At 37.3% G+C, this 18,612-nt stretch overlaps 1 protein-coding gene across 1 annotated transcript; it reads left to right on the top strand.

Moving 5' to 3' along the window:
* The first annotated feature begins 766 nt into the window (after positions 1-766).
* Positions 767-6,346, top strand: LOC131437433 (breast cancer type 2 susceptibility protein-like). The gene is made up of 5 exons (XM_058606772.1): positions 767-1,612; positions 1,662-3,981; positions 4,037-4,815; positions 4,868-5,085; positions 5,158-6,346. The coding sequence occupies exons 1-5, from the start codon at positions 862-864 to the stop codon at positions 6,274-6,276; spliced, it is 5,187 nt and encodes a 1,728-aa protein (XP_058462755.1). The 5' UTR covers positions 767-861; the 3' UTR covers positions 6,277-6,346.
* The last annotated feature ends 12,266 nt before the right edge of the window (positions 6,347-18,612 follow it).

Genomic DNA, 18,612 nt, shown 5'->3' with positions numbered 1-18,612 from the left:
CGACTTTTTTTATGCGAATTTTCAGAGTTATGCGGTTTTTTTTATGCGAAGTTTCAGAGTTATGCGGTATTTTATGCGAATTTTCAGAGTTATGCGGTTTACCTTCTGCGGTCTTTTTTTATGCGAAGTTTCAGAGTTATGCGGTTTTTTTAATGCGAAGTTTCTGAGTTATGCGGTTTTTTTTTATGCGAATTTTCAGAGTTATGCGGTTTTTTATGCGGTACGTAAATTCGCATAAAAAAGACTTCAGTGTATATGGAATTACAATTCAATTGTTGTGGATAAAAAAATATGACATTTCGTCGTTGAATTTTCTTGTGAGCGCGGCAATGACTGATTGAATCTACCATCGTACAACCACAATCTATTGGAATAACATCTTTTAGCATTATTTTGTTGTAAGAATTTCATTCAATTGTGAATACAGATTAATACAGATATTTTATTTGCAATACAGATTTTCTATGAAAATATCTGGCATCTCTGGTTAAGACTTAACTTAGTGTAAACTGTCAAAACTTCACAGCTTTCGAGCCAAGGATGCCAGTCATGCAAGTTAATAATTTATATGTTTTGTGCTCGAAAACTGAATACATTTGCGTTAGATTGTCTTTGATTGGTTTTGGAAGAGTATGTGATACTTGTTTCATGGATAGTGTTTTCTAGACTAAGTTATTCTACTAGATATATATTTTTCAGAGTAACAGACGTAAAATTCTTATTTGGCTGTAAGTTTTCTGGCATCCCTTCTGCAAGGATTCGTATTGTAAATAAATCATTGTTTTCATTTGTTTTAAACGAACTGATAATCAATTTGATATAACTCAGAGATATTACTGTGATAATTAGGCGTTTGAAAAAATGGAAGAAGTTCCGGCTAGCCCGGAAGGAGTGAAACCCAGAAAATCCCGTCGCCTAACCGGCGAAGTTCAACGAAAGACGAGACTGTCTTTGAACCGCGAAAAAGCCCGCGGTAATCAACAGAATTGTGTTGAGCCAAATAGTGCCTTATTAAATACTCCGTCCGTTCCGGAAGCTAAAGAGCGAGTTTCATGTTCCGAGCAATCCCGGGATGCCAATTTGTTTTACCTTGATGATAATACAGAGCCAGTTGTGTTTGCTGATGAAGATCCACTTGTGTTTGCTGCGATTTTGGAAAAGGCCAATCAAATTGAATTAGAAAATTCAATCAAGCCTTCTAGGGAGTTTCTTGCTAACGTCAAAAATAAATTCGTTAAAATTGATGATGTGATAGAACCTGCCGACAATTCTGTGGAACGTAATCATCAAAAAACAAATGAAGCTACTTTAAAAAAGGCAAATTATAGTTATACTCAATTTGACTTGGATACGCAAATGATTGGCATTTGTGAAGCAGCGGATATCCTGGCCGATTTGAAAGTTGCTCAAGAGCACGACTTGAAAGATTGGAGTAGTCCTATGAAATTAGAAAATAGTCCTAGTGCTGTAAATACTTCGGTTAAATTGGAACACCCATCCGACGGTGAACCGGAGCAATCTGAGTTAATTTGTCATTCACCAATGTTGACCCGGCGCAAAGATCGTTGGAGTAATGTGAGACAATCGTCACTTTATAAGAATAAACCAGATGGTAAGAATATACAAAAAAAAAGGGAATTTACTAATTTATTCGTTTTTAGATATTTTACAATGCGGAACACTTGAAATCGCACCTGATGCAAAAGTGACGAGAAACTTTGATTTCAGCGACGAATCTGATGATGACTTAAGAATAGACTTCTCGAAAATTAGGTCTACGAAACTTCGTCAACGCCTTTCAAAGATTCAAAGCTACATCGATAGCCCTCCTCAAGTCGTTAATAAAACAAGTACTCGAAGGACTTTTTCCGGAAAGAAATTTTTGAACACCCTGTCGGAAACCCCACACGTAATCCGCAGGTTAAGCTATGAGCAAGACGAAATTTTAGTTCCGAAAGTGGATCAGGATCCTAGCTCTGATGATGAAATGGAAAGTCTTGATGGTCTACAACCCGATCTTGCAGCTGTAATCGCGTCACAAAACAGTGTCAGTCCGCAGAGAGAAGATTTCGATTCCAGTTTGCTCATTAAAGCCAACATCGAAGAACTCTCACAATTTTTTAAAAAGTCTACCGAATCTCACGACAAAAAGGAACTTGATTCCGAATCCTTAGAACAAGAACCGCCCTTCTATGGATTTTGTCCGGAACCTTTTTCACCAATTTCGCTGGCTTCAAGTGGTTCTCCTCGTACCTTGAACATTGCTTGGTTGTTTCATAATGAATCAGAGCCTAGTTCTGTTGATGAAGATATGAATACCGAAGTACAGAAACAGGAAAATCTATTAGACCAACTTTTAGACGACGACGATGATTTTCTTGTCCAGCTGCAGTCCTCTCCAAATAAGAATTGTGAAGTTGAGCCTGAGAGAGACATCTGTTGTATCGAGAAAATGATGCGAGAAAAACATTCATTAACTTCAACTGCAGACACTTCTTCAAATGAACCGAATCGGGGTTTGAATATTGGCTACAAATACGACCAATTTGTTAATCCCACAACTTTTGGAGGCTTCCAAACTGCCGGTGGCAGTGGCATCAAGGTGTCAGAAAAGGCAATGGCGAAAGCTCAGACCATTTGGAGCGAAGAAGTGGGAATGTTTACTGAGGATAAAGTTTGGATGAAAGCTGTTGAACAGGAAACATGCGCATTAGTGGACCCGTTTGTGCCATCTTCTAGTGGATCCAATACAGCGGCAGGAAGCACCATATCTGAATCGAAAAGGGTGCTTGCGAAAGACAGTGAAAATTTAGTGGAAACGCATGGTGATCGGTTCACTGGTGTCGGATTTCGAACGGCTCGAGGAAATTCGGTGCAGGTAACGGAGGATGCACTTGCGAAAGCGCATTACAGATTTCAACAATTGGATAAGGAAGAAGAAACTTACGAATGTTCTACGATTACGAAGACAAACGAAGAGAAGGAAAAAATCAGATCTGCAAAACAAACCAATGTTGGCTTCCAAACAGCTCGAGGAACGTCTATTGCAATAACCGAAAGTGCCCTCAATAAAGCTCATATGATGTTTCGACAAATGGAACAAGATTTCAGCGGTGAACATGAAATGTTAGAAGCTAAAACTAACAAACCGTATGACACGATGTTGAGTGGATTTCAGACAGCTAACGGTAAATCGGTGAAAGTTTCAGAATCTGCTTTAGCGAAAGCTCGCACAATATTTCAACAGATTGAAGAAGAGTCAGTTAATGTGACGTCGGGTAAAACGAACCTTACAGCAGATTGCAGTACAAACATTGAGGATCAAAGATCAAAACGGCTTCGAGAGAATGAAAGTCTTGATGCGTCAGGAACACCTCTTAAGCGGCGAAAGCCTAATGGAAGATTAGAATTGGAAATGGCCAATCGAACCAGTACACCTAATCTATCCTCAAAAGGTGTGCCAAATTTCCATCCAGTCGAGGATGAAATGGAACATTTCTTTAAAGAGATGAACGATCAAGAATTTCATAATTTGTTCGCCTCTGAAGAACCCATTCCGCGCAGTTCGCGTCCGTTGAAGCAGGTTCGATTAGTGAATCGATTCGAGGAGTGCGACGTACAAAGTCCACCGACGGCTAATCAGTCAAGTGGAAATCCTTGGGATGATAGTTTTGGGGAAGTTTATGCAAAACTTGGCATTGAATTAATCGATGGATTGAAAGTTGCCCGACAAATTCTGGATGCTAGAAAACTGGCCAGACAACGACAGCTCGAGTACGCACAGAATAAATCGGACTCAGGACGTAAGCCTAGATTGTATGAGTTTATAAGGAAGAAGAAACTGCGTGACAGAAACACAGTTGAGCAGTTTGTTGGCAATTTGAAACCTTCACAGTACGACGGTGACCTTCCCGAACGGATTGGTCTGTTGGATGCAGATAATGTCTCTGGGTTCAAATTCGACACGATAAGTTTATATGGGTAAGTGCGCTGTGTGTCTGTTTGCTCTGTTTCTAAACTGTTTCCAATCTTCCAGAAAAAGTAAATGCATCGAAAATGTCGACGGAATTCCCTTAGACCTAGGAGATCCAGATGCAACTGTTCAGTTGCTTCTTGACGATCACTGTTTGGTGGGACTATCGGAGTTAAGTTCTGCTTTTTTGGCCACGCCTGGAGTCGATCCAAATCTGATACCTCGTGGATGGATCGAAAATGCCTGGAAATGGATTCTAATCAAACTTTCTTCTATGGAGCGTAACTTTCATGGGACTTTTCGGGGCATCACAACACCAGAGAATGTATTCTGTCAAATGTTATATCGATACCATGTGGAGATCGATTGTGCCAAACGACCTGTTATACGAAAGATATTGGAAAAGGACGAAATACCGAACAAACGAATGGTTCTATTCGTTTCTCGAGTGTTTCGGGATCTCGATTCGCTAGATTTAGAGCTAGAACTGTGTGATGGGTGGTACGCTATAAGAACGGTCATAGATTCACCTTTAACGCAAGCAATTTTAAATGGTAAAATCAAAGTAGGAACTAAGCTAATGATACAAGGTGCTGAAATAATAAATTTGAACGAAGGAGTTTTTCCCTTGGAAGCTCCAATTGATGTGCGATTAAAAATCCACGCTAACTCCACACGAAGAGCTCGATGGTCCACAAAGTTGGGATTATATAAAGTGCCGAGTAATTTTCTCATATCCGGAAATAGTATTCTTGATCAGGGAGGACTAATAGTTTGCTTACAGTTGGTAGTTGTTCGTATGTACCCCCTGATGTATATGGATAAATCGAAGGGCAGCACGGGTAACATCGCAAATCAAAAATGTTTTGTTCTTTACTTATTTCGATTTTGCAGTTCTACGATCGGAACGGTTTGAACTTCGTCGTGCTCAGGTGAGCGATGCCAACCGTATTGAGAACTTTCAAACTCTTTTTAGTCAGGTACAAAAAGAATTTGATGCCGAACGAAAGCAAGCAAGTGGGAATGGTTTGAAGAAGTTACCCCCCAAGTCATTGTGTTCCGCTGAACTTCCTGAACTGTTAGATGCTGGCGTTGATTTCTCATGTCTGGAGGTGGGTAATCAGAAGATAGAATTTGCGCAGAACACGAGATTTTTCATCATCGTTTATGTTTTAATATTGCAGGTTAATTTCACCGAAACGCAGCGCGACATTATCGTTGCACATCAGCGTCGACGACAAGAGGAAGACATGAACGAAATCAATCGTCGAGTTAGAGAGCGCATGAGTAGTCAAACTACGACTCGTAAATCTAGTCCATTTCTCGTAGTACGTGTCATGGATGCACGTAAGCCAGAGAAAGTCCTTTTGTTCTCCATTAGGCGTCCACCGGAGGATATATTGGAAATCATGCAGGAAGGTAACGCACTGGAAGTGACAAATGCAACTGCAAATGGTTTCCGAAATGGTGAAATTCAGTTAAATGATAGCAAAAACTGTTCATATCGGGTGTTGAACAGGCAGTTATACCATTTACCCGTTAGCCATTGCCGGACGTTAACGAAAATAGCACAAATTGATGTCTCCAGTTTTCGGCCACCATTCAACGAGTTTGATACGATCGGGATCGTAGTGCAGATTGGAGCTGCGGAAGCCAACAAATTTCAACCAGTTTATCTTGCGGATACAGCCATGAACTTATTATGCGTAAATTTTTGGTCTGGAATAAAAGAGTACGCATACGAAGATGTGATCAAAGAACGAATAGTTCTTTGCATTTCTAACCTACAGTGGCGACCGAAGAACGCTATGAATGAGTTACCGGTTTCCTATGCTACCGAACGTACCACGTTCAGCGAGCATTCAAAAAATCGGCTTTTCGCAGACGAGCTTACCAAATTTCATACGGCTCTTGAAACTATGGAACTGGAAATGTTTTATGATGAATGCTGTGCAAAGGTAGCACATTTCGCGGATAGGAAATTTCCACGAGGGTCTAGTCTTAATACTCCGTATCGTGGCGCTGACATCGCAAACACTTCCAATGCTTCCACTCCCATGCGTTCCTTGCATAATAGTTTAAATTTTATAGCGAAAACCCCCGCAGATTTTTCTCCCGATGTCGGTCAACCGATCAGTGCCCAGAAACGCAAAATACAGTTACTTGCAGCAACCTACAAAAGTCCACCCAAGTTGACTCCAATTGTGATGCGCAGCAGCACACGTGCCCGACGGAATTTTAAAATTCCAGCTAAGCTAGAGGATCGGATTGCCCAATCTCGAGGGGATGATATGATTAGTTAGTTGATCGTGGTTTTCTTGTTATTTAAATCGATAAGTTGTTTTGAAATGGAAATTAAATAACATTGTGATATTAAACAGAGTATTTTGAATTTTATTGCCTTTTCTTAGTATTTATTTATTTCAGGATACGAATTCTATTTATTAAACAACCTACCAGAAAAAACATCTATAAAATAATTTGAACCACTGACTTGAAAATCAGGCAACCAAAATTAAACTGCAATGGAAAATTTTGCCAAGATTAGAATAGTTGAGCTCTTGGCCGTAAATTGCAGTAAAATATAAAACAACTAAAATTCTCTGTATTTGTAATTTGATGGACTATTTGTATTTGCAGAGATTCTCGTCGTTTTTAGAAAGGTACAAGGTCGAAGTTTCTCGGTATTAACTGATGCGAGAGTAATTCTATATGAATAAGTTTGGTAATGTTTGACTTGACATAGATTTTGCATGACCAAAAGGTAGAATTTGTATCATCAGTTTGCCATTTTAACTCTAGCCTTACTTTTGAGAAGAGCCCAAACAAAAATTCCGTGGAAATTTTCAAAAAGCTACGCATAATTGTCCCATATGTATTGAACATCCCATAGAATATGGGACGATTATGTGCAAAGTCAATACAATGTTGCACATATTGTTCGTGTAACTAATTCAATCGTCCATCTTCGGTGCTATGCAAACTATGAACTATGCACTGCACAAAAAAGAAAAGGTTGAGAATGAGTAAGCAATAATCGTAGAGAACCCGAATCTACTAATACAAATCAAAGGCGAAGGGAAGCGAACGATGATCATTGGCGTTCGTTGCATTTGGGATATTCACGCAACATTGGATTATTAATATTAAAAATTTGCTTGAAATTGGTTGAGCTGCAGATGTGAATTCGCACCCCTATATAGAAAACAAATTTGGTATCTTCAAGCGTGAAGAGAAAAGAAATCTTTCAAAAATAATGAACAGAAGCACGTGAATTCGCAACCTGCAGATATCAAAATATATGCACCGTCATTCTTGTTTACGGCCGTATGCGATAAGTTCGAAAGTATGTCGAATTCGTATTACCGTTTACGTTCGAATCAATCATATTTTCAAACATCGTACATGCATAAGAACAACGCCAATCTAACTTTAAACCATCAGTTTTGGTACAGACTTAAGTTGTAATGAAAAATGTTTGATATCATCTGTCATTTGATAGATATGGTAAAATTTGATCCGTAAAACTTGGAACCGCGCATTTATTGGAAGGCTCGCCAGCAGGGTTTGGATGAACGAAGTAGTGAAGATGAGTATACAGGGTCCACCATATAACTTTTTTTTAAACATGCAATAAAACACAAACGGTTCATCCGATTTCAAAATTTATTTTTTCATATTAAAGTACAATCCTTCCGGTTAATTGTGGAATATAATTTCATTCAAATGGCTGCCCCGGCTGGCCTTGCAGTACGCCATACGGTCGGTCCGGTTTTTTAGTACATTTTTGATTGTGTTCAGCTTGATTTAAGCAATGGCTGCACGAATGTTGTCCTTAAAGGCTTGAATTGTCTCTGGCTTGTCCACATAACACTTATCTTTAACAGCCCCTCAAAGATAATAGTCTAACGGTATCAAATCACAGCTCCGAGGCGGCCAAACGTCATCCGAATTTCGACTGATAATTCGATCTTCGAAGACTGTGCGCAGAAGATCGATCGTAGCGTTGGCTGTGTGGCACGGAGCGCCGTCTTGTTGGAATCAAATGGTGTCCAAGTCTTCCTCTTCAAGTAACGGGAAGAACCCAGCGCTAATCATGACGGGGTAGCGTTCGCCACTGACGCGGCTCCTGCCTCATTTTCGACGAAAAATGGCCCTTTATTGGAATGGCTGCCCATGCACGAGAATGGAAGAGAGCAAACAATATTCACCCCTTCTACTGTTCCTCTTTCTCTCGGTAAGAGCCCCATAATTCATAGCAAGCAAACTATCTTCACGGGGCTAGAAAGTTTTGAAGTTTAGGGGAAAGTCTTATAAAGCGCCTCTGTTTGCCAAAATGCCCCCTTTCCTTTCTTAAGCATTGAAGACTTTTCTGAACCAAAGTTTTATCACTAACACTATCTTTTCGTAGGATCTTTCTGCTATGCAAGTTTGGTGGTTGTCATTTGCAGGAAAGTATGAAAAAACTAAAAATTTCATTTGGCAGCTTTTCGATGTAAGGTTTTGCTTCGACTAAATAGATGTTTTATCCGCCATTTCTTTGACATACTGATTATCTCAAAATAGTAACTTTATGGACATTTCAAGAAGCATAATGCATCATTGTTGTGGGATAAAATGTCTTTTGTTGTGTGTCATGCCAATGATTTGTTGTGAGACATGTTTTACGGCTGCTGGGGCATTATGTCTGAGGCGAGCGAAAAAAACTAAGAATGTGGCCGTTTTGGAAAATGTGTTTATATCAATCAATTCTCATCTTTTCTATTGGAGTCATTGAAAATTATGTTCCTCATCCGTATTGCAATGAAATACTTACATTATCGAGGAAAATATATGAATACACTTGAAAATATCTCAATGTTTTCTTAAGGGGGGCATATTATAACACTTTACCCTATATATTAAGTTTTCGCTAACAGACTGATGACTGGCTCTCAACTGTCGAATGTTTCTTTTGGTCCTAAAGCGATTTACATTTGTTCATATAGAATTCATTTTGTGTGCACTTCCACCGCTAGAGTGTTTATTTGAATAAAGGTTTTGCTGTAATGGGGACATGTGTTTTTCACAGCTCATAGCAACACACAATGAAAATTCAACCAAAAAATGTTCAATGCGGAATACTGATTAAAAGACTTATTTTTTTTCCTACTGGTTGATTAACTATCATGCACTACTTCGATTAAACGCTATTCAGCAGGAATTTGATTTACAGAAGAAACAGAAACGCTCCTGCTACTTCTGTTTATAATATTCAAGTATAACTTAGAATTCTTACCCTCTATTAACTTGACACGAATTAAATGTGTGATAGGCAACAGTTTTCGTGGCATAAAGTCATCATGAACAGCCGTTCGCGTTTGGAGAGCCAGTCATCAGTCTGTTAGCGAAAACTTCATAATACATAATACATAATCTTCATCACTTTCTAACCCCGTGAAGATAGTTTGCTTACTATGAATTATTTTGTGAGAGGAATGACGTTCAGACTACGAGAGAAAAAATTATATTCACAGCTTCTGTGCTTCATGAAGACTCTAATACCAGCATGCTGTACCATCTGTGCATACGTGGAATATATTTGCTTCCGCTAGCGGTTTGTGGTTCTTTTTGGTTGGAAAGGCGTCCTTTTTGTGAGTGGTGGAATTGTTCGCTCACAATGCAATGGAAACTATGTATATATTCATTTGCCGGTGAATTAATATTCCAAGCCCTGCTCGCCAGAAAAAAAAGCAAACATTTTACTATGACTATCACAAAGATTGGAGTGATTTCATCATGGCTCAGCATTTATTTGAAGAAGTTCACTGATATATAAATATTTTGTGGCAAACGAGTCGCGTTCGAATTCATTCGAGTGAAAACAAGAATGGTTTATTCGTATTCCTTCCAAAGTATCCGTTCGTCGTATGATCAAAACGGACGTAAACAAGAAATAGGGCGGTAGTTTCACTAATAACAAATTGATCATTTAAATTTGTAGCTGTAATTATGTCCGCCATTATGATAATCTACCGGATCTTTTAAAGAAACATATTTCAAGCTTTTTACTAAAGAGCAATTCCGGAAATGCTTAGCAGATCATCAGACTCGACCTTCTCCGATTTGGATGAAACTTTGCACATGGCTTCAGTATGGCAAACCATAAGTTTGGAACCGATGGAGAGGTCAATCCGACTCACGACTGTTTTAATAACAGCTTTAAGATAAAAATTATCAAAAAATTAAAACCCTAATTCTTTTTTATTTAACTTTTTCGGATTATTTTGTAATTATTGAGAACGCTTCTCGTTTGAACTTAGGCTCGTTCGAAAGCTACTATTAATAAGCATAAATTTTGCATTTGAGCCCTTTTTTCAAAACGATCAATTTATTTCTTGGGAGTTTACACTGTGTATATATTCTAGAAATACAAAAAGCAATGTTTTTCCAATAAATATTTATCGAAACTAAAAGTTATGAATCTAGTTTTATCATAGGCATCTTCAATTTGAGAACCGTTTATCATATGCTAACCTCATAAAGCATAGTCATCAGCTGGCGCCCATCTTCATGCACTAATGAACGAACGAAGCAGCTTTCCTTGCTTGGGTTGCGCTGTGAATTCTACCCGACATACGAATGTGTGCGAATAGCAGAGGGTGAAACTCTTTTGTTAATATTCATTGGCTTAATTTTCAAGCCCTGCTCACTGGACGAGCCACTTGCCTTGTTCACAGGCAAGCACCTACTAAGTAATGAAGAGTTATACAGCATATTTATAGATTCCTCTTTGTGTGAAACTTCATACTACGCAGAACGATGCGGTGATTTTTATGCATGACGCGAAGCCTCTCAATGCCAACTGCTACTAAAATGAAATGGTGTGAGGTGTAAGCAATGATCGAAAACGTCAGTCGTGCGAGAGAAATCAAAATCATTATATCCTGCTGTGATTGGTTCATGAACACATTGGTAGATTCAAACCAATTTTTCAATAGTAAGTTATTGAAATACTATAACGACGTTACCATACATATTTAATTTAAATGTCTCCGAATCGATTGGTTGTAAAATTATATAAATCCATCAACAAGTGACAGATTTATTATCGTTTCAAATTATGACTGAAAAATGTTACGCGGCTAGCTTGAAACTTTTAATTGACACTTGACCCCATATAGTGGAGAGTAAGGTATTTTTAATGTCAAAAAATAAGTTGACCGAATTCGTATCTTACCCAGAAAAGTGTTTAGTTCACACAACACCACGACCAGTTTGAAATTTCAGACTGTGTAATTGAATTTCACCCATTTATGTAATACAGAAAATTCTTTTCAATAGATTTTAAAATGCCAAACTTTTATTAAAGGGAAGCAATTCCGTTTCAACTGATCAAAAGACACATGATAAAGAATCTAGTAATTAAAATGATAAGATTTTGGTCGTGGTGTGAGTACTAAATACTTTTTGGGGGAAGACACGATTATCCGGTTATTTAACGTCAACGGAGTATTCAAACTCTCAATTCTTAGAACTTTGATTTTAAGAGCTACATAACAGAAAGCTTATTATTATGAAAGTCTCTCAGGTTGATATTTTATATAACGAAAACACATTTTTACAATATAATCGCGTAATAGCGTAATACATTTTTGACACAGTTAAAGTCGCAGTAATCTATAGAATTATGAAAAGAAGAAAAAATACATTACGACATAAGGCATTGTGAAGACTGTGAATTTCAATTCCCACCGAACTCAAATTTTAAGTGTTGCTGATGTGGCTACTGTGATTCTTTTGCGTTTCAACTGCTCTTGTTATAAAAAGAGTCCCATATTTTTCAAGGTTCTTATGTAAAATTCGATTCCTTTTTCTAATCGAAAAAAAGTTAAATTTTAAATAAAGTTGGTGAGAAGCAGAAAAAGTGGTATTTTTTGATGGGATTTAAGAATTTTATCATTGTTTTTCAATTTCCAAAATATTTATCAAAATGCTGAGACATTTTTACATAGAAATATGTATGTTGCTAGAGTAAATAGTACACCAAACGTCTTCTTTTGGTTCAGATTTTCATATTTTGATGTTTCATCAAATTCGAAGATGCATGGGTACAGAATAACAATTTTATTATTGTGGGATTTTGCTTATCCGAATCTGTTGATTGTTAATCTTGAAACGGGTATAATATTTACCTCAAAGGATTGAAAACTTCTTTCAACCTTTAGAAACTTCTGTTCAAGACATTTATCAAAGATTTACAATAATTCCTAATTTAGATTTATAAATCATATGATGGTTGGACCATTTCGATTTCCATATAGTAGTGTTACGCTGAAATAAAAGGCGGGTGGGTAATGTCAGAGACCTAACTGGATGTCGTGAATACGAAAACAACGGACATGTTCCTAAACACTTCTGAATATCAATTAGTTGATCAATTGTATGAATTATACAAGCATTCCCCTTTTCCACATTTTTAGCAAAAACAAAGAAGGCTTCACTTGATCTAGATTAGTGTGAATTTCAAACAGCGAAAAGTGCAATGGGTCAAATGTGACAGGTTATTCAATAGTGTACTATTGAAATACTTCATTTCTTTTGCTATACACGTTTAAGTTGAAAAATTTCGATTCTATTGGTAGTTAGATTATATAAATCCTTTCACAGATCACTGAGCTATGAGCTTTAAAAATAGGAGCAAGGCAAACGCGCTATATGGATTATCCCCTTTGATACTCGTTTATATCAAACATTTAAGGAAAGTTTAATTTTGAATTATTTAAGATTATGTCACACAACTGAAAATTTTATCATAAAATTGTGATCATATTTCCGATGGTGTGTAGCAAAAATTATGTTGATTCGTTAGATACAACAAGAGATATTCACGATCAAAAACTAATCACTCTCTCAGATGGTAAATTTTGAAAAGGCACCCCATAGTAAAGTAAGTCGTATTCACGACAAAAAAAAACCAAATTTTTGAGGGTGAAGATTCCCACTGCCTACACTCACATATGAAAGACTCCACCTATTTTTCAAAAGGGGAGGGGTTCAAAAATTTACAACTATCCACTCGGACCAAACATGTTCTGTTGAGCCTGACCGGACCTATGGCCAATTGCGAAGTACAATCGGAAGAAGAACAGAAAAAAAATAATGGATTTCCACGAAATATATTAGCATCGAACAGAGAAAAACCGATTTTAAAAGAAATTCCAACTCATCTGTTGGCTGCCATTTCATCTCGCCACTTTTATTATCTTCTGGCTCGCATAGTTGTCACCCGGATCTCCAGTAACTCGCTTCCAACTATGAATGAGATTCCAGAAAAGTGAACTGTTGTAATTTCAAACATAACTTCAAATACCTAAAATCCAATAAATGTTCAATAAATTCTTCTGCATCAAGTTAAGCAGCCAGTCAGCGACAAACATGCATACATACATACCTACATTCACCAGATATATTCGTACGCATATCCAACTGATCGCCTCCTGATACGTTTGACTGTGAGCAAGGGAAAGATAAACGCGATGACATCGATGGGTGAAAAAATTGCAAAACTTTCCTCCGCCCGTGTAGGAAAACACATCGCGAGCAACGCTAACTGCATGGAAATGGAATACGATGTCAGAGTAGATTTCCGGAATGCCTGCTGGAGTGTCGAGTTCGGAATGAAAGGAAAAATAAACGTCGAACGATATCAAAAATACTATTTCACTTTCCGAACAAGAGTAAGGAAAAACTTTCGCTTCGATAGGGCGAGATGGAAACCAAATCGTATTTGAAATTCCAATAGAAGAAACACTTGATGACGACATGCACGAGAAGGTGCTTTCCAATAAGTTTTTCGATCAGTTAAAGAGTAATTTGAGAATACTTCGATAACATACACCTGATTAGTGGAATTCGCGATTCGGATTATCCTTTGCAATGTGATGTAAAGCCTCTGTCAGATTTACGGGAATAATATGATATGATTTGACTTTCTTTTATTGGGCTTTAACGGTTGATCTGACTTGTTCGATGCTTTCACAATAGTTGTTCAGCATGGAGATTTTTGTTAAAGTGAAAAACTAAGCTATAAAACTTACTGTAAAGACACAAAATGACAAACTTTTTAATTAAAAAATAGGATCTTGGTGCCTTCGACAATATTTTAGATAAATACAAATCCAATCAATTTGTCGACGACATAAACTCTTTATTTCATATAGTTTAGAAGATGTTGACAGATCCATGTTATGCAATTTATAAAGTATAGATTTACATGATTGATTTCATTCTTCTATTTTTTTTTTCTTCGATTTTTATTCGAACATAGCTTATCTGTTTGAATCTCTATGAAAATTTAGACGTTCGCTGAGCTGAACGCTGTGCGAAATAAATAAATACTAAAACTAGCATTGCAATGGAAGAAAATGTGAAATAGAGCATTTTCCTCGAACGCTGAATATTGCCCTGGGTTTGGTGCGAACGGTCTTTGAAGTAAAATGGCAAACAAGCCCAAAAATGAACGTTGAATAAATTTTAGGACATTTTCTTCCAATGAAACGGACCAGACGAATAATGCTGGATAGAATTTTCTGTCCCTTGGAATGAATGACGGTTTCATTTGCGCCATGGTCACAGAGACAAAAAAATTACTTCAAAAACGAATGTCTCTTATTTATAGCAACTTAAGGCTTGTTCGCGACAAAATCTGGACAGATTAAATTATCCAGGAATACAAAAAATTTGCTGTTAGTTCAATCCAATATTCATATTTTATGCAAATAACTGTGCATTATTAGTTATATTAAACTGCAAGAATTAGTTATATTAAGCTGCAAGAAGAAACTATGAACTTGTGAGCTTACTCCAGCCATTAGGGACTGTGCATACTTCTCAGTAACCGATTTAGCTGCTTTTGTCCAAGATTTTCGAAATTTTTCTATAGTTGTAGAATTTTGTTTATATCGAGAGAGCCTAATACCGCTCGATAGGTTGCAACTCCTGGTAGTTAGGTGGATTCGTCTGTTTCGGCACAACATTCACTTCATACCATTTCGAAACATCTTTGGCCTAGTGACAAGATGCCAAATGAAGCCAGAATAACGAGGGAGAGTCATGGCTGCGTAAGAATAATAGCATATTTAGGCATTCTTCACGGTATATTTCCTTGTTTACCGTACCGATAGTGATGAAGATTTGACTTGCTCGACCATAGCTGCAGATTCCCTGCCAAATTTATTTATGGTAATTAGGTATGCCTTAGTTATTTATGGTAATCTCACAATAATCTGAAAATCTAATCATAAATTGCTGATCATGTTTCCGATTGCAAGGAGAAAGAACTATGTTATTAACGTTGGTACAATTGAAGATATTTGCGATCAAAAACTTATTTCTCTCCAGCATGGTGAAATTTGAAAAATAAGGAGTGTATCGAAAATAATCTATGCACAATTTTTTCTTTCAAATTATGATAAAAAACCTGTTTTAATCCACCTAGTGGTGTAATGATGCCTTTCTCATGTACATATAATATTGGGGTATTCTATTCAAAAATTTTCTTTTCGGTTCGTACCTAACACCAACTAACATGACACACAAACTCTTCTAGTACGCAGTCACGAAAATATTTTAAGTGACGGTGTACAACATTGAACTCACTTTACCCTATAATTCCGGAGCCGGAAGTAGGATCCGGATGAAATTCAGGAATTCCGTATGGGACCATGAGACCTTTCATTTGAATCAAAGTTTGTCAAAATCGGTTCAGCCATCTCCGAGAAAACCTAGTGAGATTATTTGACACACACACACACACACACACACACACACACACACACACACACACACACACACACACACACACACACACACACACACAGACATTGCTCAGCTCGATGAACTGAGTCGAATGGTATATGACACTTGGCTCTCCGGGCCAATTTTTACTAGTCGGTTTTTCAAGTGATTGCATAACCTTTCTATATGAGAAAGGCAAAACGATATTTTATTAAAACTAAAAATTGATCCATTATTGCACGAGGTTAAACTTGAGCATAATGAAAATCGAATGAAATTTAAGTTATTCCCTCACGAATTTTCGAACTTTTGATCGAACGCTCTTCATCAAGTTCCGGACAAGTGTTGCATCGCATTTTTTGGACGCTTGAGCCCATTTTTTTTTTAACTCCTGCATGTTCCCTTCTGCCTTACCAGTCTTCTTTAAGACCCTCTTCACGATTGTCCAGTAACGTTCGATGGGTCGAAGCTGAGGGCAATTTGGTGGATTGATATTTTTCTCAACGAAACTTATACCTTTTTCCGCAAGCCAACTGAGAGTGGTTTTGGCATAGTGAGCCGACGCTAAATCCGGCCAAAACAGTGGAGGTGTATTATGCTTTTTATATAAAGCCAGCAATCTCTTCTGGAGACACTCAGATCGATAGATTTCTGCATTTATAGTTCCGGTAGTGTACAAAATGGTTGACTTCAAACCACAGGACCAGTACCTTTCAACCGAATTTCTCCACTTGCATCAACCTGTCCGCATCGCTCACATCCTCCCCAACGATGACAGTAAGGTATTGTATTTTGAGTTCTTCTTCACATAAGTCGTCCATCAAAACCCATGCATCCGGATATTGCAAAAGACGCGAATACAATTTCCGGGCCCTTGTTGCTGTTCGTTTCTTCTGTTCTACGCTTTGTTTCGAGATTTTCTGTTTCTTGTAGGTCTTCATTTGATTTCGCCTCTTGATACGCTGGATCATTCCGACACTCGTTCCTACTTAATTGGAAATCACGTATTGACATTGATTTGTTCTTCACGATTAGAGATACCGCTTTCTGGTCCAGTTTCGGGTTGGAAGAACCGGGTTTTCACCTCTTCCTGGTAGCTCATCCAAAGAATAGTGTTCCCAAACTTATTAATGATGGTTTTAACACTAGCATGATAAATTCCAAACCGATTCGCCAATTTTCGCATAGTAATACCCTTCTCACTTAGCCATGTGTCCAGAACGTTAATTTTCACTTCCTTTTCAATACGCGACATTTTGAAAACGCAGAATTTCAACCGCACAAACAAGTAAACAAACGAAAGCTAACAACAAACGCACAGCATGTTGTGATCTGAGCATAACAAACCATCACAAATTTATGCGTACAACACAAATGTATGTGGATAGCTTATTTTCGATACACCTCTTTAAGTGAGACATATTAACATAAAAAGGAAACCTTATTCTCGTAAAGGAAAACCTTTTTTATTTCAATGTCATATGAAAAAAATTTCATCTAATGTACAATAAAATATTGGACACCACTATTCTGGTGCCACCGAAACGTATTCAAATCAATACACAAAAAATTTAATTAAAAATGGTGTGAGAAGTGCGCGACAATTTTCTAATTATTATGTAAACCTTCTCAAATAACGTTAACCTTTACAAAAATGTACCGGACACAAAATAAGTTCGTTCTCGATCCATCATTTCAATAGTGAAATTTCGGTTTCGACGGAAGATTCACGATTTTGATTCTATGTCATTATTGTGCTTAAACTTCAAAGAATTTCATTATTATTGACCATTACCCACACATTTTTCTTGCACAAACACGGCGATCAAATGAAAGTTGAGCAAATCTCAAAATAACTGCTCACAAAAAAGAAAAAGACATAAAGCAAAAAAAAATGACGCAGATGCTTGTGTTTTCATTTACAGACGTCAACATTTTGTCAGATTAGAGCATTTACACTTGGGGATGCCAGTGGAACTGCTCCGGTAGATGGATGCGAGTAGCCTGATGCTTACTTAACCCTTGTAACGTTTCACTTTATCTACACATCCTTGCTCTTCCTTGAGTACTATGGCTTTATAATTTTCATTTTTGTTCTCCTCTTACAATCTCTAGTTTATTAGATATCGTTAAAAGCCGAAAAATAAAAAAAATTGACACGTTTTATTCATTCTAACCAGTGCAGTTGATTTTTAGTTATCAATAAATTAATTTTTAAAGAATGTTTTTATTTAAAAAAATATTTTTATCAAAAAGCATTTGAATAGAAAAATGTTGTATGTTGCAAGAATTTTGCTTTACATTTTATGGTCGAAAAAAATCTAATAAAAAGTGTTGTTTTTCGTTTAATCAAAATTTTAATCGTGCCAAGAATCAATGGAGTGACTCTACCCAATAAATAGTACACCAAACATCTTCTTTTGTTTTAGACTATCAAAGTGTGTCGGCAATTGGTGGAATGATCCGTATCTAGTATTAACATTTTATACCAACTCCGTCGAAATGTCGTTTAGGGTAAAAGTGGCTATCACTGGCCTTAGCCTGTTAGGTTAGTGACACCGCAAATATAAATAAAATGAATGTCGCTTACTACCTCAAAACCGTCGTCGCGGATATCACCTCTTTGTTACTCGTTGCGATATCATACGTTTCAGAAAACTTTAATTTTTAATTATTTGTTGTTATGTCATACAACCAGAGTTGATAAATGTCACTATCAACTAGCAACTTTGCACGACGAAGATTGGAAAGCTTATGTCACTGGACTGCTGCCAACCAGGCTCTACAAATCATCATATATTGAGTCTCAGAGAGCCGATCTGTCATAACTTAAATTCTCTTGATATTACACTCACCAGGAC

Source organism: Malaya genurostris, chromosome 3, assembly GCF_030247185.1.
Source record: "Malaya genurostris strain Urasoe2022 chromosome 3, Malgen_1.1, whole genome shotgun sequence".
Taxonomy (NCBI): domain Eukaryota; kingdom Metazoa; phylum Arthropoda; class Insecta; order Diptera; family Culicidae; genus Malaya; species Malaya genurostris.
Note: the sequence above shows the minus strand (reverse complement) of the source record. Positions and strands in the feature narration are given on the sequence as shown.

What these genes read in the sequence shown, in the direction of transcription:
- LOC131437433 (XM_058606772.1), top strand. Translation starts at nt 862, where the DNA reads ATGGAAGAAGTTCCGGCTAGCCCGGAAGGAGTGAAACCCAGAAAATCC. An exon ending in GACACGATAAGTTTATATGG is followed by an intron (nt 3,982 to 4,036) that starts GTAAGTGCGCTG and finishes CCAATCTTCCAG; the next exon opens with AAAAAGTAAATGCATCGAAA. An exon ending in TTGATTTCTCATGTCTGGAG is followed by an intron (nt 5,086 to 5,157) that starts GTGGGTAATCAG and finishes TTAATATTGCAG; the next exon opens with GTTAATTTCACCGAAACGCA.